This window comes from Typopeltis vanoorti, chromosome 19, assembly GCF_054136105.1.
Source record: "Typopeltis vanoorti isolate ZY-2024b chromosome 19, IOZ_Tvanoo_1.0, whole genome shotgun sequence".
NCBI classification, from domain to species: Eukaryota; Metazoa; Arthropoda; class Arachnida; order Uropygi; family Thelyphonidae; genus Typopeltis; species Typopeltis vanoorti.
In genome coordinates this window covers 44,008,166-44,034,151 of record NC_143567.1, presented here as the reverse complement: position 1 = coordinate 44,034,151, position 25,986 = coordinate 44,008,166, and the positions used below count along the sequence as shown (strand labels likewise).

At 35.4% G+C, this 25,986-nt stretch overlaps 1 protein-coding gene across 3 annotated transcripts in view; it reads right to left on the bottom strand.

Moving 5' to 3' along the window:
• LOC150096051 (PCNA-interacting partner-like) overlaps positions 1-25,986 on the bottom strand; it is a 274,947-nt gene that overhangs the window by 127,510 nt on the left and 121,451 nt on the right. For all 3 annotated transcript variants that reach the window (XM_090408806.1, XM_090408805.1, XM_090408804.1), the window contains exon 8: positions 6,749-6,896. In XM_090408806.1, coding sequence (XP_090264932.1) covers positions 6,749-6,896 — 148 coding nt within the window. The remainder of the gene's footprint in view (positions 1-6,748; positions 6,897-25,986) is intronic.

Here is a 25,986-nt window from a genome sequence, read left to right as displayed (position 1 = left end):
TTGACTCTTAACACCTATTGGAGGCAGCAAAGAGGGTCGTAAGATTGGGCACAAATTTGTTTTGTACGAGAAGAATTGTCATTGATTGGAACACTGGTGAATACAGCAGTTACGTTAAAGTTATCATGAATTTTAATGTATTGAATATTAGTTTATTCATCATCATCATCATCAAATTCCTGCCATGTACCCTCAAGGGGTGTACAGGATATGATAGTATTACATGAAAAATTTACATCATTACTACCTTCCTTTCTACAATTTTCCTCCATATCAGTCTGTTACTTGTCAAGACTCCAATATTATCAGATCTTATATTTCTGTCGTCTAAGGCAATTTGTACCCTATCAAACCACCTATAGCATGGTCTTCCTCTGGGTCGCTTTGCTGCCAACCTGGCAGAGAACACTTGTTTTGCCAATCTTTCCTCACCCATTCTGTTTAAATGACCATACCACCTGAGATTAGCTCTGCCAACGCATTCCTGGATGCTGACAATATCAAGTTCTTTCCTAATATCCTCATTTTTAATATGATATTGGCATTGATGCCATCTGTTCACGCCTCTAATCTTTCTCAGGACTCTCATATCTGCGGTCTCTAGTCTTTAGTCAAGTGTTTTACTTCTAACCCAACTCTCAGATCCATAAGTTAAAATTGGTTTGAACACTGTCTTGTATACAGCTAATTTAGTGTTCCGACTAATTTCTCTCTTATTCCATATGAATTTATTCAATTGACTTCCTACTATATCAGCTTTATTGATTCTGTTGTCTGCTTCCATATTTAATTTACCATCTTCACTAAAAATCGTGCCTAATTAGATGAAATGTTTTACTTGTTCCACAGGTTCTCCGTTCACAACAGAGTTGACATTTTCAACGATTTTGTCTATTTTCATTGTTTTTGTCTTATTGCTGACTTATCTGTTTTTATTGCTGACCTTCATATCATATCTATTACAACAGTTATTCAATTTATTCAAGGAATCTTGCACACTCGTAGTGGATTTATTGATAAGTATAACATCGTCTGCCATAAAGCAAAGAGCTGACATTAACATCTCCAATTTTGATATCATGTTTAATACCACTTTCCTTCATAATGTGATCTATATAGATAATGAATAACAGAGGGGATAATGTACATCCTTGTCTCACACCAGATTTAACATTAAACCATCTTCCTGTACTTCCTTCAATTCTAACTGCTGATTTACAACTCAAATAAAGACTAAGTATTGCTTGATATAATGCTCCATTGACACCATATAACTGTAGCATATTGAATAGCTTCTCTCTTGGCACCTTGTCATATGCCTTTTCCAGATCTACAAAACTTAAATACAGATCTTTGTTATATTCCCATGATTTCTCCACTATTTGTCGTAAAGTGAAGATCTTATACTGACAGCCTCTATTTGGCTGGAATCCAGCTTGTTCTTTACCAAGCTTTTCTTCTACAATTCTTCTCAATCATACTTGCATATATCGTAATTCTCACATTCGGTTTTATTTCCCTTTTTATATATGGGTACTATGAGAGCTCTACTCCAATCATTGGGAATTCATCCCTCTGTCCAGGCCTTTTGAACTATGCAGTGCAGCCACTGCAACACTTTTATACCACCATACCATTTCTGGTCAAATATCATCTACTACTGCTGCCTTTCCACATTTTAAGCCTTTGATGGCTTTTTCTACTTCAAGTATGGATATGTATTCCTGACTGGTCTGTTGAGTGTTTTTTACCACTGTGCTATCACTGCTTGTTTCATTTAGCAATTTCTCGAAGTAATTACTCCATACTTCAAGGATATCTTTTTCTCCCATTTTCATGTCACCTTTATCATCTCTAACTCCTTTTACAGTACTCTTTCCTCCATTTCTAAGCTTCTTCAATAACCTCCAAAATATTTTGCCATCTTCTTGATATTTATTTTCTATGTTCTTGCCAAAATCTTCCCACGACTTTTGTTTTTGTTTAGCCAGTTATACACAGTATTTCGCTTTCTTACATTTGTCTCTGTATTCTCTAAGAGCACAAGCTGACTTATTTGCCAGGAACTTTTGATAGGCTTTCTTCTTTTCCTTCACTGCCTCTTTTACTTCCTGTGTCCACCATGGAGTTCTGATATTTCTATCCTTGCAGACAACCTCACCACGACTCTCTGGCTGAATCAATCAAGGTTTTCTTCGAGGCTTGCCACTGAATTTCTAAAGTTTGGTTCCTGTTCTCAAACTCTTTCATTTTTTCTTCAATAATTTTTGTGTATTTTAGTCTACAGTTCACATCTGAGAGATGTTCAACTTTTATTCGCTTTAAAACTTTCTTACATGTTATTTTTTTCAATATGAAATTCAATTTTATCCTGCTCAAGACTAAATAGTGATCACTTCCAATTTCAGATCCTCTGTACACTCTGGTGTACTGCACCAGGGAGAAAACATCACTATCAACAATAACATAGCCAATGAGACTTTTCTTATTTCTTGCCTCTTCTCTCCATGTGAATTTGTGCACATTTTTATGTTGGAACATGGTGTTAGTAATAACCAGTCCATGTCCTGAGCAGAAATCCAACAGATATTTCCCATTATTATTAGCTTTGCTCTTTTCTCCAAATTTTCCCAAAATATTTTTGTATGTCTGATAATCATTTCCTACTCTGCTATTCAGATCCACAACAAGGACCAACTTTTCCTTTTTCATTGTGTCAGTTGCTTTTTCTAAAGTCTCAAAAAATTTCTGCACTTCTACCTTAGTAGAACCTTCTGTGGGACCATAGGCACAAATAAGTCTCATTGTCCAGTTCCCCATTCTCATATTTGCCCACATTACTCTACTTGAGACTGACTGCCATTCAAGAAGATTAGCCTCGTATTTTGTGTTGAATACTATGGCTACTCCTTCTTTTCCTTGATTGTCATTGCCTGAATACAACATTTTGTATTTATTGCTCAGAAAGATCTCACTAGTTTTTGCCTTTTTGTTTCAGTCACCCCTATTATGTCGATCTGGTACTTATCTAATTCCTTAGCTAGCTCCATTTCTTTGCCATTCAGGCTTCTTATGTTGATAGTACCGATCTTTAACTCTGGTGATGTTGAGTTGGGGTGTGTTTTCAGATTTGTTCCAGTAGCTGACTTTTCGCTGTTCACCCTGGTTCCCTGGCAAAAACAACGGGGGTCTTGTTTAATCGGGCAGCGCCCCAGCTGGCATGAAATTTTGTCATGTTGTACCATCATTTTGTATTTTGGTTTAACCAATAAGAATACAATTTGGTCGGCTAAATCCCAAATTGCCATATTAGTTTATTATACATATATTTTGATTTGGAGCCTCCTCCACTTAGGAATAAGGTTGAAAGAGCAGTTAAGCAGCTTAACAACAATAATGCCCCAGGTGCAGATGAAATTACAGCAGAGTTAAGGCCAGGAATGAAGGGATAAGAGTATTTCACAGATTGATTGAGCCTGAGGGAAGATGTGTGACAGATGTCTAGAAAAGGAAGAGAGTTATTGTTTTCAATCTTGGTGGTGAACTGGATACATTTGTGTTGTTTGTATTTAACATTTGGTGGTGGGGCCAAATGGTGAATATATAGTCAACATGTCTGAGCTAAACTTTGGGTTTTAGACTTGCTGAATCTAGAGTTCATTGCTAAAGTCTTCCATGAAAAGTTAGCTATGGGGAGAAGTGGTGATACCATGGTTGTACCTTCTTTTCGTAGGTAGAAATTATTCTGCTGAAATACTTGGAGTTCCTGGTAAGATTTTTTTGTCATCAGCAAAGTGGGCCGTGAGATTGGGCAGAAATTTGTTTTGAAGGAGAAGAATTGTCATTGATTGGAACATTGGTGAAAAGAGCAGTTACATTAATGATGACTATTAAAGCTTCATTGTTGAGTGTGATGTTATTAATTTTGTGAAGTAATTTTATGACGTAAAGTGTTGTGCTTTTATTTTTTGTTTTTATGTAGGAGAGGGAATGATCTACAATTTCTTGACTAAGCAATAATTATTGCTGTTAGGGATTTGCATTAGGTTATTTTATAGCAAAAACTTGCCATCGTGTCCAGCTTGATCAGTGATGATGGAAAAGAAGAGCCATGGATTATTATGTGAATATCCATACAGAAAATATGGATATCTATATGGATAGCTGGACTGCAGGAATAGGAAAGCGAATGAGGCAGCCAGAGAAAGTAAAAAAAGCAGGGAATTCTAAATTTGGCATTCTCTGGCAGGCAATATTGGATTTCACAAAGACACAGGTGTAGTTCTCCTTGTGACAAAATGAATTATGAAGTGTGTAATCTGGGCAAGAGCAGGAAATTTGGTCTGAATGTCTGTAAGTAGTGATGTATGCTCATTTATGTTAAAATTTATGCCATGGATATGAAGTTTTTCTCCCGTCCTGCACCCCCATTCCATCAGTCCTCTGTAGCTGTCAGTTTCAATGATGCCCTTTGGCTGGAAAGACCTAAGTTCAAATCCCATCTAGGATGTGAAGAACCTTTATCAGGCCTTTTCAACTAAAGGTGAGTTAGCCAGTTTCATATAGGGGCAGCAGTTTTTCCTTCAGGAAACTCAGGTTTTTCATCCCATAAAACAGGCAAATTGGCGAAAACAACATATGCAATTGATAGACAAAGTATGTTGCCGTCATAGCCTTAGTTGCTTTGGCTGGAATTCCAATCAACCCATGAACCTCACCCCACCTCAGCTCGGGGACCAAGGTTACAGAGGTGTTGCAACGAGCCATATCTCCAGACCATGCCATAAGCACATCCCATGTCAAAGAAAACTGAAAACCGATTTTCCTGAGTTGGGAATGCATCTCTTATGCACATTTCTAAACAGACCAAGTGGTTTAATGTTGAACAGTGTCTCAGAAAGTGACACTGTGTGTGTTGGAGAGACACTGCTTTCTAAACACCAGCAAAGTATAGAGGTATAAAAGTCTTTATACCTCTATACTTTGTCCAGGCCTTCTGAACTGCATAGTTCAGAAGGCCTGGACAATGGGACAAATTCCAGATGACTGGAGTAGAGTTCTCATAGTACCCATATATAAAAAGGGAAATAAAACTGAATGTGAGAATTACAGAGATATTTCCCTACTGAGTGTTGCTTTTAAGATTTTATGCAACTATACTTGAGAAATGGTTCAGAAAGATTGTGGAAGGGAAGCTTGGTGAAGAACAAGCTGGATTCAGATTGAGTGTTGCTGGTAAGATTTTATGCAACTATACTTGAGAAACGGTTCAGAAAGATTGTGGAAGGGAAGCTTGGTGAAGAACAAGCTGGATTCAGATCAAACAGAGGCTGTCAGGATCAGATTTTCACTTTACAACGAATAGTTGAGAAATCATGGGAATATAACAAAGATCTGTATTTAAGTTCTGTAGATCTGGAAAAGGCACATGACAAGGTGCCAAGAGGAAAGCTATTCAAAACGCTACAGTTGTATTATGTCAATGGAGCATTATATCAAGCAATACTTAGTCTTTATTTGAGTTGTAAGTCAGCAGTTAGAAATGAAGTACAGGAAGATGGTTTGATGTTAAATCTGGTGTCAGACAAGTATGTACATTATCCACTCTGTTATTCATTATCTATTAATATATCCCATTATGAAGGAAAGTGGTATTAAACCTGACATCAAAATTGGAGGTGTTAATCTCAGCTCTTTACTTTATGCAGATGATGTTATACTTTTAAATAAATCTGGTACACGTCTGCAAGATTCCCTGACTAAATTGAATAACTGTTGTAATAGGTTTGGTAATGAAGGTCAGAAATAACAATGAAAATAGGCAGAAGCATGAAGCATTGGAGAACATTGGAGACAAGGAGTGATGAGAGCTTGGTCCACCTTTGCTCCAAGTTGCCAACAGTTGCACCACCTTTCTACAGTCCTGAAGATATTTTCAGGTGCAAACTTTGTTTGCTCACACTTGGATAAAGGATTTAACTAAATTTATTATAGTCTAACCAAGTGCAAAATAAACTTCCAACATCTTTCTCTAAATACAGAGTAAGTTAATAATAAGGTGGTACACTGGTTGGCAACTCATATAGGTAAATATGACCTCTCTATTGCTTCTGGCTTAGTGTCACCACCTCTGGGTCTGCCTCCCACTGATGAGACCTCAATAAAGGTCGAAACCGGTCTGGGTAGTGGCCCTTCCCTCAATGCATAGCATTACACATGTGCCCAAGGACATGTGCTTTGCATGGTGGGAGATACTGAGACAAGGAGTGATGAGAGCTTGGTCCACCTTTGCTCCGAGTTGCCAACAGTTGCACCACCTTGCTACAGTCCTGAAGATATTTTCAGGCGCAAACTTTGTTTGCTCACACTTGGGTAAAGGATTAAACTAAATTTATTACAAGATATAAATAGATTGATATAGTAAAAAGTGCCTTAGAAGACAGAAATATAAGATCTGATAATGTTGGAGTCTTGATAGGTAACAGATTGATTTGGAGGAAAATTGGAGATAGTAAGTTAGTAATGATGTAAGTTTTTCATGTAGTACTATCATATTCTGTACACCCCTTGAGGGCACATGTCAGCAATTAGATGATGATGACAGTACTGAAAATATGAAATGTTTTTGTCTTCCATATCATTCCATAATCCTGGGTATATCCATGCATACACTCAACTGAGGGTACCAAGCAATGATTATAGTAACTATGTTCACAATTTTTTGCATCATAATTACAAGTGAAATTACCTGACAAGTTGTCATTTGTCCATTCTGAATTAAATTTTTTAGAAATGTATCAAGTTCATTTGCTGCATTCTCAATGCTGGTCTTTTTTAAGTTATGGCTTTTTATTAGCTTGTTTTTTAAAATACAAATGATACGTCTTGCAGCAGATCTACAGAAAAGAAAGTGTAAACATAAGAATGGCATGTGATACAGTTGTTATACATATGAACAGTTACAAATATGCAGAACTGATTGAGAGAAATATGTTATACAGTTATTATACATTTGTTGTGATACAGTTGTTATACATTATTAACGTGGTATCTTAATCGTTTTTTAAACTTTATGAAAACTTAAAAAAAAATATTTTAAAAGTATTTTTTTAACAATATGGAAATGTTTTATAAGTAAATATATACAAAAGATTTAATATCGAATTTAATAATGAACATATACCAGAATACAGATAATAATAACAAAAAAACAGCTTGAATGAATTCAAAGAACACTGCATCATTTTTGGAATTTTTCATAACTGGTATTGTTGTAGTTGGTACTATAGTGTGCCAAAATTTCAGATGCATTTATATTCTTAATAATTACAATAATGTCAATTAAGCAGACATTTCTAAATTGTAATCAATCTAATTTCTCAACTTTTTTTTTTTAACCACCTTACTGGCCATTATGGATAAAATAAGCATCCTCATATGCTTCGTATCCATCATATATTTCAATGTAATATCAATGGTATTACAATTTTAATATGCACTTCGCATCCATGATAACCTTGACATCTATAGACGTCTTGGCCAGTAGCATGGTTAATATGGATTTTAATACATTAGACCAAATATGAACAATTTAACTTCATAGGTGAAAGTTATCAAATGATGCAATAGCCTGCTAACGTGTATCTAAAGCATTTTATTTTCCAACCTTCTCATTTACAACCCCTCTCCATTTTGGTTCAAATATGCAGAACTGATTGAGAGAAATATGATGCAATACAAATAATTTAAAATATTCCAAATATAATTGAAAATAATGCTTTTTGGGACTATTTTTCATTGCTTTCAAAGAGATATAAATCTTTCATTTGACACTTGAAATTTTGAAGGTATGTTGTGTTGCATTGAATTCTGTCAAATAAAAATTAAGAATATTTAGCTAATAAATGGAATTATAGCACAAAGATCGACAAATTAATGATTCTTGTAAATAGTTCATAGTATTTAGCTGAAAGTTGTTGATGTGAGTCTGAAATAATGATTGGGTTTTGTAATATACCATCATTATTATTATACCTCCAGGAAATTAAGAGCCATAGATCACCCATATTAGTTGTTATCCTTCTCCTAAAACTCATTCACACTAGATGCACTCATCCCTTTAAGAGGCAAACTGTTCCACTCACTCACTGCTGTGAGAGAAAAATCTAGCTCTCACCCCTTCATAACTGCAGGAAAACTTAACCTCCACAGTATGCCCCACCTTCCAAATAATGAAAAATTTTATCAACCAATATCTTATAACATCCTTTAAGAAGTTTATAGGTCTCTTTCTCCAGTTTACCAGTCTGCAGTCCACGTACTCTCAATCTATCCTCATAATCCCAATATCATTTTTATAACTCTCTCCTTTCCACAACTTTTAAATCTGTAAATGATGCTTTCCACAACTTTTAAATCAAGGATGCCTTGTAAAGAAGCAAAATTTCTTCCTTATTTTTATGTTAATATTCATTTCATCATTGCAATTATCCTTCTGAGTTATATTTTTTTTTTTCAATTTTTGCTATGCAATTGTTGAACTTCAACTTACTATCCACCATAATGCATATCAGTTGCATCCCTGATTGCCCTGTCTATCTTTGCATCAACAACAAGCAACTGAAACTCCCCTGCCAGGGCTTCCCCGGTATTATCATTCACATTCATGTACAGATCTGATCTTTGAAGTCCACAGTCACCTTAAATCTAGAAGGTTCACCCCCCCCCCAAACATACCTCTTTCTGATACTGTGTGTGTCAGCTACCCGTTTATCCAAATCAATACTTTATATTCCAACTGCATATCCTCCAATTTATGCAAAAACTCGTGGTGCACCCTGGGTAACGCTAATTGAGCTAGGGTGATTTGGCAGGCAGTCTAACACTTAGTTCTCCTGACTAAGGCATGCAGTCAAACAATATTGATGATGATGATGACAAAAAACTGGGATTTAGCCTTAAGATGTGTCAACTGAATATCGAGGGAATTAACAGAGCAAAATGTGACTATCTCTGCAAAATAGTACAAGAAAATAACATTGACGTTGTGCTTCTTCAAGAAACGCATGCTGAAAACGAAGATGACCTTAATAGAAGAGGGAAAATAACTGGTTACACTCTGATTGGTGCTACATACCACCAGATGGCATTGCAATCATATATCAAGGATGATATAGAAAATGCTTCTGTCTCTGACAATGAGATGTGATAACGATACCCATCTTGTGAGTGTGAAAATTCACAACATAACAATAGTCAATGTCTATAAACCTCCTTTAACATTATGGTCTATAGATGTGATACCTACTTATCAACATCCAACAGTATAGATTGGTGATTTTAATAGCCATCATAAAGAATGGAAGTACCATGATAACAACTGCGATACTACCCTCATTCAATGGGCAGAAATAAATAATATACACCTTGTATTTGATGCCAAGGATAAAAACATCTTGAGATCATCAGCATGGCAAACAGAGTCTAATCCGAACTTATGTTTTGTTTCAATAAACACAGAAGGGCAACCATTACCAGCAAGACGATATGTACTTTCTAACTTCCCACAGTCAACATCGACAGGTGTTACTGGAAATTGGTATGACACTACCTATAGTAAGATCCTTTCCACAACCACATTGGAATTTTAAAAAAGCAAATTGGAGAAATTTTGCAAATGAATTGGATAAATGTGTTCGTTGGATACCTGCTAGAGTTGCAGAGTACAAGAGATTTATAGGAGCAATCATATCAACTGTGAAAAAATATATCCCTAGAGGTTACATAAAAGATTATGTCCCCGGATGGAATGAAGAGAGTGAACATCTCCATAGAGAGTTCCTGAAAAGTGAAGATCCTGAATAGCAGATGAATTACTACATAGCCTGAACTCATCTCGAAAAACAAAATGGATTGATACGGTTGTAAACCTTGAAAACCTATTATCTCCCCTGAGAAAATAGCTAATCAAATTGTTAATATGTCAAGGGCACCTAGGGACCATGAACATACCAAGAAAGTTAAGAAAGCTTTAAAAACAAATGTCCCTGCTTTCTCACAATATGCCTCAATCTTCACTATAGATGAAGTAAAGGCCATCATAAAAGATATCAAAGCAGGCAAGGCCCCAGGCTTCAATGGTATCCATCCTGAATTTCTGATTAATAGTGGACCAAATACTATAAAATGGCTCTGTGAATTCTTTTCTGATATATTATTGACTAGTTGACTACCTAGCCAGTTTAAGAAGTCAAAAATAGTTGCTATTCTTAAACCTGGAAAACCACCCCAGGAGACAAAAAGTTACAGACCTATTGCTTTATTGAGTTGCACCTATAAAATGTTAGAACACCTTCTGTACAACAGCTTGTCCATACCAATTATGCAGCATGTCCCGATTGAACAAGCTGGTTTTAGAGAAAAATGTGGTTGCTGTGATCAAAAAAAAAAAAAAAGTGCTCACTTTAACATCATACATAGAAGCTGGATTTCAGAAGCAAGAAAAAACATCAGTTGTCTTCTTGGACCTAACAGCAGCCTATGATACAGTATGGTGTGAAGGTCTTATATATAAATTTCTTAGCATTGTCCCATGTAAATGGACTGCACACTTAATTTCCTCCTGCTCACTGAACGTTTCTTTCAAGTTATATTAGGAAATAAAATGCCCCAATAACGAAAACTTAATAATGGTCTTCCACAAGGGTCAGTACTGGCACCCTTACTTTATAACCTATACATGACTTGCCTGCTACCATCTCACGCAAGTTCTGTTATGCTAATGACACTGTAATTGCCATTCGACACAAAAACATGAGTCAGGCTGAAGAGGTACTTACAAAAGATCTGAAAACAATAGGTGAATATTACAAAAAATACCTCCAGCTCAATCCAGACAAAACAGAAGTATCAAGCTTTCACCTTAATAATCACATGGCAGGTGTCACTTTACATGTCGTAGTAAACATCCTTCTTTGAAGGATGTTTACTACGACACAATAACTTTTTCCAAAGTACTTGGCGTGACCCTGGACCGCACGTTCTCTTACAAGCAACACCTAACAAATGTTTCTGCTAAGTTAAGAACCCCTAACAACATAATACAAAAACTAATAGGCATGACATGGAGAGCAACAGCTGATAATCTGCAGATTACAGCTCTTGGTCTAGTTTTCTCTGTTGCTGAATATTGCTCACCAGTGTGGCTAAATAGCACACATATTAAACTTGTTGATAACCAACTAAATAATACAATAAGACTGATTTCTGACAATTAAATCAATGCCAACACACTGGCTTCCAGCTCTTAGCAACATTGTTCGACCAAATCTGTGCAGGACTAAGGCTCTCTTACAGGAGTATAAGAAAATCTTGGAGAACACAGCCCTACCAATACATTTAGATCTCCCAGACTTAAGTACACGACGATTGAGATCAAGACATCCACCACTACAATTAGCCCAACTACTACTATAATCTAACTTTGACCTGAAGCAAAAGTGGCAAGAACAGTGGGAGAGCCTAACAGATGACATCACAAAATTTTCTCTCAAAGAATTACAAGAAAGTTTTTACTTGCTCACACTTCCCACGAAAATCCTGGACTCAGCTTAATAGAATACAAACTGACCATAGTGTATGTGCGGACATGCTTGTTAAATGGGGTAAACGACCATCCTGCATTGTGATTGTGGAGCTCAAAGACAAACTGTGGACCATATTGTGACTCAGTGTTATCTCAGAGCATATTCAGGAGACAAATTAGACTTTTTAAGTGCTACACCCAAAGCTATGAACTATTTGACCAATATGGATGTAACCTTTTAATTTTATTGGTTTTTAAAATTACTTTTAATTTTATATGTTTTTAAAGTGACAGTGTATTGTACTGCATGTTTTGTTATTCATGCCATACGAATAAATAAATAAATATGCAAAAACCTTTGATTGCAGTATTCTCTCAAGTGTTTATGTTGTGTCCCATTTTATGATTATCATTCTATCTTGTGAAATTCTGCTTATCTATATTCAACTTTTTTCTATGTACGAGATATCACCCAAAAATACAAATATTTAAGCTATTTCTCCCCTTAGTGTCCCTAATATTTATATTATACTGTGCCTTTTGGGACATTTAGTTTGAGATATTAAATACAAAAACAAGGAGCAATTACTAAAATATGTCTGAATGTGAAACAATATTGCAGTCGTGACACTTTATCTCGTTTTTTAACACATTAATTTCCCGCGTGATTAGGTTCGTACGTTTTTCAAGTGGTGCATTGGACAGCAATTTCAGACAACTGTTTTATCATTGAACAAAGATTTATTAAACTCATTAGCATGGTACAATTCAATTTCTAATATAATTCAATTCAATACTAAGAAAACATTTACAAATTAACATTAGCTTATCACAAGTAATTTGGCTATGATCCTATATGGGTATTACGATCATGCTGCCATAACAAATTCAACACAAAAATCATATGTATAATCCCAGATCCAATTAACACCTTAGTTAACCCTATATTAGTCTGAATATACTATATGCTGTAGCACTTGGACATATGTGATCAGCTCACTCTATTTAACTATTTAAAACTATGTAGATTAAATTATCCTTTCACTGTGTTAACACATAACTTTGACATTTAAAACTTTCCTATAAGTTACAATACACATGCATAAATCTCAGGACACATGAATTACTTATATAATGTTAATATTAGCAAGCATACTTTCATTATAATTAGTCATGTACTAAAGTCCTAGTATAATTTTCTTTAGTCTCTTCAACAGTTCAGTAATAGAATAATGATTACAATTACAGACGATTTTCAGTTAACACGAGATTTTTACAGTACCTTTTTCTCGAGTTTTCTATATTGGCCTCTACCTTTTTCCGATTGAACTATCCTGGTATGATCTCTCCTATAATCGGTCACTCCTAAGTACTTTTGGCATTAAACTGTGCTTATGCGATCTTTACTTTTCGTTCTTGCATTAAGGACACACTTTGAATCATCTATACAATGGCTGTGAAACTCGCCACGTGGACACCTACTTCTTTACAGATTTCCCTCTTTTCGTAGTTGTCACTGGATTATGAAACACATAGATAATACCTTCTTTCCTTTGGCTAAATGGCATTCCTCGTTTCTTACCATAGGAAATACGGAATCGAAATCCCGCTCACTTTTGTTTCCTTGTTGTGACGACGGAGATAACTCCAATCCCCGCCACTCAGGAAAACCACGTGAAACCTATACGAAGGAGCTCGTGAAGAAACTATCCGGGAAAAAAAGCCTCCTGGGGGGGGGGGATTCTAACCCTTTTATACCTTGACCCCTAAGGCACCTTCTTTAATTTCTTTTCTCCGCCCTTTACTTGATTCGACTTCACCGACCAATTAGGGTGGCATTTTTCTGCTAAACAACCTTTGGTCGGCAAACCCGTGACAATGTCTCAAATCCAGGAATTGACCCTGAGCGATAGTCTATGGTTTTTTTATTTTTTGCTAGCCTCTAAATTAATCCCCCTTCCAAATTTTTAAGAATTTACTTAATATTTTAATCTCTAGCCTCTCACATACAATTTCTTATGACTAATCTTTTCTGTTTTACTTAGCTAATTTTTTTTATATCACAACTGTAATTTATTCCTTCTTTTATTAGTTAGTTCAACAAACACCTTTTTTTTTTTTGTCATATATTTTACTTGGATGCAAGATTATTTTCTTTCTTTAAATAATTTGTGTATTAGCTTTTATACAGGGTTTTTATTTTATTTTCTCTTCATGTTACACCATGATAACTGGGAATTCTACATTCTTAAGGTATCAGGGTGTAACACTTGGTAAAGTCCAATAGCATCATAGCATATCTATTCTCTTTATCCAACTCATTTGTAACACTATTATAAAATATGAGCAAATTGCTCAGACATGACCTCTCATTAATAAACCCATGTCGTGCCATGCAAAATACAGCTTGTTTGACAACCCATTTCTTACCAACTTCTCTAAAATTTTCACCATCAATCCAGCGATACTGACAGATTGAGAGTTAGGCACATTAGTCTTCCGTGACCCTTGTATGGGATTATCATACATTCTTTCCATTCCTGTAAGATCTTTCCTTAGCTGACTCAAGAGCCTAACCAGTTCAGCTGAACATTCCTTTGCATACATGCTGATAACCCATCTGTCCCTAATACCAAATTCTTAATCAGGTTATGCAACAGCTCTAGTTGATAGCTCCTTCTTGTGCACCTCTATCTCCTTATCCAATATAGTGGTAGTCAGTGGCGGCTCGTAGCTTGAAATCATGGGGGTGCTGCAACTTTCGAAATATACATACACACTGTAAGTACAGTGTATACGTGTTTGGATAAAATATCAAAATTATGGTAAAAATTTAAAAAAAAATTAAACATGAAAAAATATTGTTTATTATCAATAAAATTATATAGTTTGGTATAATTCAAAATTACTTAAAAATAAAATATATTCTTGTTTTGTTTCATGAAAAAATATTGTTTATTATTGATAAAATTATACAGTTTAGTATAATTCAAAATTACTTAAAAATTACTATAACAAATGTTGCGTCTTTAATTGTAATGTCCAAATATTTAAAGAGACGGAGTAAACACGATAAGCACTATGAACACTCTACTACTGGTGCAAACTACATATAAACAACAGTGGAATATGATTCAACTCTATGATTCACTGTGTTTTCCACTGTGGAAAACACAGTGCCGCTAGCGTCCTTCACCCTCCTAAGTGCTACAAGATGAATTTTTATTATTTTTTTTACAAAATAAGAGAATTGTATAGGATTGTTAATGATAAAATTAAATATTACAAGCAAATATAAATAAATTAATAAATATATTTATATATCAAGAAAAACTGGGGGTGCTGCAGTTCTGCAGTGCTTATGCACGAGCCGCCCCTGGTGGTGGTAGTACTGTGCACCATATTATATACCAGATTGATATATCTTAGCAAAGTGAGCACTCGTTATTTGAACAATCACATCTGCTTCTGACAAAAGTATACCATCTGCATTCAGTAAAGTTATTCTTCTACATTCACTCTTTCTGTGACTTGAAGTATAAATAAAATTATTTTGGGTTGCCCTGAATGCACAGCCAGTTTCTTTTCATACTCTGCTTTCCATACAATACTTTTCTGGCCTATATATCACAACTCTCCTCATCCTTATTTTCATGACAATCTTTCCACATTACCTTCTTATGGACTAACATCTCTTGATTAACACATTCAAATACCATCATTTAAACAGCTTTTCTTTTCAAAGCTCTCCACATACTGTTGAGATCCTTAAGTATCTAATACTAAAGGACTGAACATAGTATTCTCTTGAGATTCTCATAATTTCGAGTTCTACAGTTCAGTATGTAACCTTTCCTAATTGGAACATCCACATACTTGCTACTTCCTAGGTCAGTAAGGCACAATCACTGGTGTCAAAATAGCTACATCCTTAACTGAAACCCTCTCCTCCCCCTTCTGAAAATATAATCAAGTCTAATTTCTTTGGCTTTGAATTTTCCATCTTTCACATATTGCTTGAGAAAGCTGTCTCGCAGCAACTCAAGAAATTCTCTTTCATTTTTATCATGAGTTTTCTCTGCTATGCAATCAATATTCAGATAATTTAAGTTAGCTATTGTGATTACAGCAGTCCCTCGATTAATGAGCCTAATGCTTTCTTTAAAACAGGTGCATTAAATCTTTTTTGCCTCTTAATTTTTTTTGTAAAAGAATTAGAGTATAATCTCAGGGCCTAGTTAAAGGAAAAACATGAAGATGAAAGACAATAAAATATTCAGAATATAAATTTATTATTGTACTTCTTAACAAAGAATTGAGCTAAGGTAGTTTCGCAGGCAATCTCTTTCTTTTTTTTTCCATACAACTGACGGTATGGCCCTATTGCCTCTTCTACTACTTCTGCAAATTTTACTGCTTCTCTCTTCATCAGGATCAGCTTCTAAGCATTGCTGCTTAAAAACTTGAAAAATATTTTCAAACTGTTTCTGAAACCTCTTTGGGCTTGTCAGTGATTAAATTTTCTTCACATTCTTCAGGATCTTCCTGCTGTGCATCTAAATTTAGCAGGTCGGAATCACTAAATTTCTCAGAACAAGATTTAATTAACCTAGATTCATGTGAAAAGCCTCTAAAATTATTTGCACAATGTGCTTCCAAACCACTCACATATTGCTAGCAGTAATTTCATTATAAAGAATGAAATTACTGTTTATAAAGACTTTGTGACTTTATAACCAGGCTGAGATTTCTCTGATTTGGCCAGAAAAGTCTTGGAAGGCATTCACTTCCAAAAAAGGCCAGTTTCATCAACATTAAATATTTGTTGGTCACAATAGTTCCCTTCTTCCACAATTTTCTTCAAAATCTCTGGATAATTTGCAGCCACCTCTTTATCTGCACTTGCAGCTTCACCTGTGATTAGAACATTATGTAGGCTATTTCTCTTTTTGAAATGCTCAAACCACCCAGCACTAGAGTGGAATTCTTTTTCATCATTGATAGCCCTTTCTTTCAAGGTTGCAAAGAGACTTAATGCTTTTGTTTAATAAGGTCGGTGCTTAGCGGGATCCATTTTTGGTTAAAATCTTTGATCCATGTAGAAAGAAGTCTCTCTAATTCAATCATTATAATACTTTGATTTCGAGTGCATGCATTTTGAACTTGAAGAGCCTTACCTTTCTTTCTGTATTCAACAGCTTTGCTTAAAATTGTTCTTATAGTTGATTCATTCATTTTGTTTTCTTGTCCTATCTTTGCTCTGGACTTGCTTTGCTCATTTTCCTTTATTATTTCAAGTTTTTCTTCCAATGAGATTACTTTTCGAATCCTTTTCACGCTTTCACTTTTTTTTGCTCACTAATTCTTTTACTCATAATGAAAGGTTGGGAAAATACTTTAAAATAAAAAAGTAAGGAAAACAATTGCAAAGGAGGCAAGAGATATGATCATAAAAATGATATGAATTAGCAGATGACACAAATTTTGGTCGTAAATTTGAAACATAGTGTACATGGAAGTATAGTATTCCATTAAAAAATAATTTCGTAAAATGTTATAAATCGGTAACTAAATTATTTCATCCTGGTGAGTGATTTTTTTAAAATAGTTAGCCATAAAAAATGTATAGATAGAAAAATTTTAAAATCTGTAACATTTATTTTTAAGATGTATATCAGTGCACTAATAGCATTTGGGTATAGAAAACAAATAACACACTAATCAGAGGTGCATTAATCAAGGGATTGCTGTACTTATTCAGTACCAATCACAGTAATTTGGTGACACATTTTATCATCATCCTCAGCAACTAACTAATTTATCAACATCCCCAGATAGCCTCAAGTTCACTGCTACATGGAAAATTATTACATTATTGCTTTAATGAGTTTCTATCCTAACTGGACTCAAATCATCATCTGATATCATTAGTAATATCACCCACTTCTCTTTCTTCTGTCCTTCCTAAAAATATGCCAGCATGGTTGGCCAAATTGTTAGCATATCTGCTTTCCAGCCAAAAGGCTGCTTGTTTGAATCCCACTAAGGGCACGGATGTTTGCGATGGTCTTACTAACCATTTACCATATGTGCTGCTGTGAACTGTGTTCTGGCACAGTAAGACCTTCAATATCTTTGCACCATAAAATTAAATCAAACTCCTAAAAATACCATATCCTTCACACGCAATTCCAATTATGACATCTGACTCAGACACAAGGTTCACTAATGGCAACAATCTTATGCTACAACAAAATACTTTTTTGCTTTCCTGATACTCCTTGGCATTTGTATATAGACATACAAGTTACTTCCCAGATTTTTTTTTTAGATATACTTACACGCTTACAAGCAAAATGCTAACAAACTACCCTGTAGTTTGCTTGTAAGAAAACTACAGGATAGTGTGCTTGACTTAGATGGACAACTTTCTCTTTTCCATTCACACACACACACTCTTAAGAAGTCCGAATCCAAAGCCTATACGCTTTGGATTCAAATTTCTAGATTTGGATTCACTACCGGATTTAATAATGATATAAATATTAATGATGCTCACTGACATTTATATCATTATCATGTTGTTTGCATACTTACCTGAACTTACATATTCTCACTGTTACTCTCATGATGATGATCTAGTTTCTCTGATTCTCTGCATTAGGTCTCACTCCATTAAATAATTGCTACAGGCTACTGATCCCAAATCCATTCAAACACAGGACATTCTCTTTTATGTCTTTTTTACTACTATCAAACTCAACTTCACACATCCAAAAATTCACCCACTTTTTTTCTAATTTATACACAGTCTGTGCATAAAATCATTTGCTATCATAACCCTCTCTCTTAGTACTATTATATCTAAGTAACTGACTAATAATTTTTACTCTCACTCTTCTTTCTCACTTCTTCCAGAAATCATTTCAGTTATAACCAATAATGAGGTGACAGTGGTGTACCTCAGAGTTCAGTCTTTGGGCCATTATTGTTCTATACATTAATGACATCAAGCAGGGTCTATCATCAGATTTGCAATTGTTTGCTGATGATGCGAAGATAGGCAGGGCAATCAGGGATGCTACTGATATTCAGCAATTACAAAATGATTTGAATAGACTGGAAATCTGGGAAAACGAAAATGGCTCTCAGTTTAATGTTAGTAAGTGTAAAGTTATGCACTTTGGTGTTATTAGAGTTCCAGCGGCATATCATATTAGCAGGGTTATGCTACAAAAAACTGAAGAGGCAAGGGATCTTGGTTAAGAATAAGAATAATAAAGTTCAAAGGTCACATAGCAAAAGTTGCAAATACAACTCAGAGGATAATTGCTATGTTGAAGCAAACCTTGACATATAAGGATAATTTTGCCTCTTTATAAGACCACACTTGGATTACAGATTTGGACTCCCGGGTTCCAAGGAGATAAAGAAGCTGTGGAAAGGGTGCAAAGAAGAGTTACAAAGATTATGTCCGGATTATGGGATTTAGATTATGAGGAACAGATTGTGAGTATATGGATTACAGACTCTGGATAATAGGAGAAAGAGGGGTGATATGATAGAGGTCTATAAACTTTTGAATGGGTGTTATAGCATTTCAAATGATGAAATTTTTTGTTATATGGAAGGCAGGGGGAGAACATGGGGGCATCCTTGGAAGTTAAGGTTGTCCTCAGTCAAGAAAGGATTAAGAGCTAGGTTTTTCTCCCAGAGAGCAGTGAGTGAGTAGAATAATTTGCCCTTACGGGTAGTGAGTATATCTAGTGTAAATGAATTTCAGGGAAGGTATGATAGCTGGGTTGGGTAATTTACAGCCTCCCTCGATGAGTCCTCGACTCCCTTGAGGTCTCAGATAATAATAACAATAATAAAAATCATTTTCTACAAATGTTACAATCTCTTTTCTTTTCTTGAATGCATTACTCATCATAGACTTTACTCATCTTAACTCCTGAATGGTTCCTCAAGTGCAAATTTAATGAGCAAACCAAATTGTATTCTTATTGACTTAAAGCATTGATATAGAATGATGGTACAACATGAAATTCTCTCATGTTGTACCACCAACTCAACATCAGTACTATCAACATAAGACTCCTGAATGGCAAAGAAATGGAGCTAGCTAAGAAACTGGATAAGTACCAGATCGACATAATAGGGAGTGACTGAAACAATAAAGACAAAAACTGGTGAGATCTTTCTGAGCATTAAATACAAAATGTTATATTCAAGCAATGATAATCAAGGAAAAGAAGGAGTAGCCATAGTATTCAACACTAAATATGAGGCTAATCTTCTTGAATAGCAGGCAATTTCAAGTAAAGTGATGTGGGCAAATATCAGAATGGGGAACTGGAATATGAAACTTATTTGTGCCTATGGTCCCACAGAAGGTTCTACTAAGGTAGAAGTGGAGGAATTTTTTGAGGCTTAGAGAAAGCAATTGACACAATGAAAAATTGGTCCTTGTTAGGATCTAAATAGCAGAGTAGGAAATGATTGTCAAACATAAAAAAATATTTTGAGAAAATCTGGAGAAAACAGCAAAGCTAATAATAATGACAAATACCTGTTGGATTTCTGCTCAGGACATTGTCTAGTTATTACTAACACAATGTTCCAAATAAAAATGTGCACAAATTCACATGGAAAGAAGAGGCAAGGAATAAGAAAAGTCTCATTGACTATGTTATTGTTGACAATGATGTTTTCTTCCTGGTGCAGGACGCTACACTGTACAGAGGATTTAAAATTGGAAGTGATCACCATTTAGTCTTGAGCAGGATAAAATTGAATTCCATATTGAAAAGAAGAACATGTAAGAAAGTTTTAAAGCAAATAAAAGTTGAGCAGCTCTCTCAGATGTGGACTGTAGACTAAAATACACAAACATTATTCAAGAAAAAATGAAAGAGTTTGAGAACAGGAACCAAACCTTGGAGATTCAGTGGTAAATTCTGAAGAAAACATTGATTGATTCAGCCAGAGAGACATGTGGTGAGGTTATCTGCAAGGGTAGAAAAATCAGAACTCCATAGTGGACACAAGAAATTAAAGAGGCAGTGAAGGAAAAGAAGAAAGTATATCAAAAGTTCCTAGCAAATAAGTCAGTTTGTGCTCTAGGAGAATACAGAGACAAATGTAAGAAAGCTAAACACTGTGTAAAACTAGCTAATCAATAGTCATGGGAAGATTTTGTAAGAACATGGGCTGCTGAGTTTAAACATCGCTGTACCAGCCTTCAAGATGATCCACATGAAGGATGTCCAGAAAGTGTAGCCACACCAGAAATCATTGATCAAGTGCACAATATGGTATTGAATCAAGAGGTGATTGCAGCTGTAGAAGGGTATTTTGCAGATCTTACTGAGAACCACTACAGGGATGGGATAATGGTGCTGGAGCATCACTGGAATAAATGTATTAGTCTTAAGGGAGATTATGTTGAAAAATAAAAATAATTTTGAAATTATAAATTTCTTTTTTCATTGTTAGGCCAAGAACGTTTTAGACCACCCTCGTATATCATAATTATGAAAGAAAGCTCGCATGCAATTTAGATTTTGCTGAAATAAGTTTCCAATACTTATTTTAACATCGTAGTTTAGGGATCATGGAAATAGTTTGTTATAGTGGATTTCATTTAGCATTGTATTGATACTAATGAGCTTTATAGCTGGGACTTTATAGTAGTCTGTTGTGTGTGTGTTATGTTCATTGAATCACCATCGAGTCGTTTTCGACTCCTGGTGATTCAATGAACATACACTCTCCATTCAGATCTGTCCCTGGCCATACGTTTCAAAATTTCCAAGTGCATTCCAGTTGCTTCATTAACTCCATCCACCCATCTAATTCTTGGTTTTCCTCTTCTCCTGCTTCCATCAACTTTAGGAAGCATCATCATCTTCTCCAGACTGTCATTTGCTCGCATAATATGTTCAAAGTATGACAATTTTTGCTTCATGATCATAGTTTCGAGGGAGCAATCTGGCTTTATTCTGTCTATCACTGATTTATTGGTTTGCTTTGCAGTCCATGGTATTCTTAGTAAGCATCTCCAAACCCATAATTCAAATGCATCTATCTTCCTTCTTTCGCTCTTTCTCAGGGTCCAACTTTCACATCCATACGGTACCACAGGGAATACCATTACTTTCACGATTCTGATTTTTGTTGCAAGGTTAATATCTTTATCTTTAAAGATCTTGCTTAAATTTGTCATTGCTTTCTTTCCGAGTAATAATCTTCTTCTTCTAATTTCTTCAATACAGTACCCATCTTTATCACTTCGGGATCCTAGGAGCACAAAATTGTTAACGGCTTCCATTTTCTCCTCATCTACTTCAAAATCATTAAGTTCACATGTTGCCATAACTTTTGTCTTTTTGGGGTTAAGTTTAAGACCATATTTAGCACTCTCTTCTTTAACTTTCATAATAAGTTCCTCCAAATATTCTTTGCATTCTGCTAGCAAGGTGGTATCATCTGCATACCTCAAATTATTAATATTTTTTCCACCAATTTTAATTCCAACTGAAGACTCCTCCTGTCCTGCCATTCTTAAAATGTATTCGCTGTACAAGTTAAACGGTACGGAGATAAAATACATCCTTGTCGCACCCCTTTACCTATTGTGAAATACTCAGTTTCTCCAAGATCTGTTTGGACAGTAGCTTCTTGTTCATAATAAAGATTCCTCAGAAGGACAATGAAATGCTCTGGGACTCTCATTGTTCTTAACACATTCCACAGTTTCACATGATCTACAGAGTCAAAAGCCTTGCTATAGTCAAGGAAACAAAGGTAGACATTCTTGTGATATTCCTGTGCTCTTTCTATTATCCATCTCACATTGGTGATTTGATCTCTTGTTCCTCTGGCATTTCTCTCTTCATGAATGGTTCCAGTCTTTTCTGAATGTAAGTAAGACTTTACTTGAATGAGAAATCATTGCTATAGTTCTGTAATTTTCGCACTCTCTTGCATCGCCTTTCTTCAATAAAGATATATAAACTGATTTTTTCTATTCTCTAGGCCATGTAGTTGTGATCCAAATTCGCTGACATAGAGATGTTAAAATTTTAACTGCCTCTTCTTCCAGGGCTTTGAGCAGCTCAATAGGTATTCCATCTCCTCCTGGTGCTTTCTTATTGGATATCTGTTGCAGTGCCCACCTCACTTCACTCTCCAGTGGCACTGGCTCCTGTGTATAATCCTGCTCCTCGAATTTCTCAGTAATTTTGGAGTCCTTTCTGTAAAGGGCTTCTGTATACTCTTCCCATCTTTCTTTGATGTCTGCAGCTTCTGTAAGATATTGTGTTTACTTTTCAATATTGTCACCTTGGCACTAAACTTCCCTGTTAGTTCTCTGATCTTTTTGAAAAGATCTCTTGTTTTTCCTTTCTTGTTTTGGTCTTCTATTTGTTGGCATTCCTGGTTAAAGTATTTTTCCTTGTCTCTTCTGGTTTGTCATTGAAACTCTGCATTCAAATGCCATACTTCTTGCAAATTTCCTGTGGCTTTCATTTTCCTCCTTTCTTGAGCAGTTTTGATGGCATCTTTTGACAGCCATTTGGACTTCTTCTTACAAACTGTTAGAATATTCTTCTTTGCTTTTGTTTTAATTATATCTTTAATCTCGTCCCATAGTTCATCTGGTTCTCTTTCACACAAATTGAGTGTGTTGAATCTGTTCTGTATGCTAATGTTGTATTCAGCTGGTATGTTTCCAAGATCATATCTGATTGACATTTGTGTTGTTTTCAGTTTCCGTAGTTTCACATGTATCGTAGCTACTAATAACTCATGGTCTGTTCCACAGTCTGCACCTGGAAAAGTCTTAACAGACTGAATTGCACTTGTCCATCTTCTTTGTCCAAGTATATAGTCTATTTGATTTCTGTATTGTCCATCAGGTGATGTCCATGTGTACAATCTTCTTTTGTGCTGTTTAAAGCAGTGTGTTAGCAACAAACAAAGAATTCTCTGCACATATAATTTTTGAGTTTAAGTATAGCTCTCCAAAATTTTTTTTGAAAATTCATGAAGTGGCAGAGACTGAGGAACAAGGAATAGCAGGTCGTTTTGGTTTAGGTATTTTAACATTGCACAAAACTCAACTAGTCTCTTTCCTGCAGTGTTAAGAATACCTAAACCAAAACAACCTGCTATTCCTTGTTCCTCAGTCTCTCCCACTTCATGAATTTTCTCAAAAATTCTGGGTTTCAGATTATTCTCACTGGCTGCACACCTACCTCCTGCAAAATTTTCAAATTATTATACTGATTGAAATTACTCTATAACTACTGTGAAATTATTATACTTAATATATAAACATTTCAAGTCAGATATCATTTACTCCAGATGGCTCTCAACATTTCTATTTTCAACTGCCTTTTTTCACCTCAGTATTGAAATACACATAGGAATATACATTCATGAATGCATTCCACCTGTTTTATTATGAGTTTTTGTTGCTGGCTTGAGTAAACAGTATCTATACTCTCCAGTCTAAGAGAGATTCAAATCCCACTACAATATGGATATTATTATATATCTTTCTGAGTCTGATGACTTTTAGTGAATATCAATACAATCCAGTCTAAAAGGTTGTGGGTTCAAATCCCCCTACAGTATGGAAGTTATATAATCTTTCTTGAATCTTCCCATGACTATGTCTAGTTATTGTCATGCATAACTTAACCACAAAAATTCTACATTTTTCAAGAGCATGTGTTTATTTACTTGCAGAACTTTCTGTATTTTGGCATTAAATCAAAGAAAACAAAGCATAAATAATCAATCCCTGAAACTGAATTATCAAGTCATGATGTTGAAATCACAATGAAAATTTAGTTTTATACATAATATACTACAAACCAAAAAATATACTTCATATTGGAGGCTTAATGGATTGTATACAGCACTCAGAAAGGATTAAAATAGAATTTAATACTTCCTATATATTTCGTCTCAGTAAATGAGACATCTTCAGGGATTACAAAATAACTAATGTAACATCAAAAACAAATAACACACAATACTAAGCCCAACCATGTGGGAGACACTAAAGTCCTATCTAGGTGGAGCGCCCTCTAAGGGCATTTGTAGGCCTGGAATGTAAAGTGATAAGCATTTCCCAAATCTTAGGAAGCTTAATGCAACCATATTTGTTGAGATTTGGTTGATTCCTGAGAGCTGCTGCTGATTCTAAGAATAGTCTCTCTTTTTTGAATTTGCTGTGGTGGAGCATGGTGGTTTTTTCCCATGAGATTCTGTGGGTTGTATCCAAGACATGGTCAGCCAAGCCTGACTGACCATAGTTGTGTTTGCAGATGTAGAATGTATGACTTATGTTCCTCTAGGCGGATAGTGGCTAATCTGCCTGTCTGTCCAAAGTACGCCAGTTTACATGAACAGGGTACTTTATAGACTCCAGGCACTGAGAGAGGAGGGAGCTGATCTTTTGTAGAGCAGATAAGGATAGCAAGTTTGCGGTGGGGCTTAAATGCTGTGTGTAGGTTGTACTTTTTTAAAATCTTGGCTATTTTTTCGGATGTGCCACGGATGTAGGGTATGGTGATGGCATTTCTAAACTCTTTCTGAAGAGAAGACCGAGGAGAGGGAGAGGACCTGATTATTTTTTAATAATGTGATCACTGTTGCCATTTGAGAGGAAAGTGTTGTGTATGTGGTCAAGCTCAGTTGTAAGGGCAGTTCCTCCACTGGAACAGAGATTGTGGGCTCTCTTGGTAAGAGTTTTAATAATGCCATATTGTTGAGCGGGGTGGTGGTGGTGGAAGAGTTTGTGAATGTATCTGCCTGTGCATGTGGGTTTTCTATATACAGTGAAGGAAAGTGTACCGTTTGGAAGGTGTGTAACTAAGGTATCTAGGAAGGATAAACAATTGTTCTTTTCCTTTTCCATTGTAAACTGGATTTTTGAATGTAGGCTGTTGAGATGACTGAGGAAAGAGTCTAATGTGTCTGGGCCATGAGGCCAAATAGAGAACATATCTACATATCTTAGCCAGATATGGTTTGAGAGGGGCTGAGTCTATGGCTTGTTTTTCAAATTCTTCCATATAAAAATTGGCAAGCGGGGGGGGTGAGAGGGAGGAACCCATGGCAGTTCCCTCTATCTGCTTGTAGATTTTGTTCTTCCAAGACAGACAATAAATATACTAGAAATAATCTGGTAACACATTAATTCTAGTATATAATCTTTATGTAAATACAGTCACTAAGGAAGTTATGCTGAACTTGCATGATAAAAAATCACTCAAAAATTCCCAACCAAAGTCCTGATAATATGCATTAGTGCCATATCAAAAGTCACTATATCAACACTTCCACTAAGATAAATTATTTTTTTATTCTCTAATAGTTCACCATAG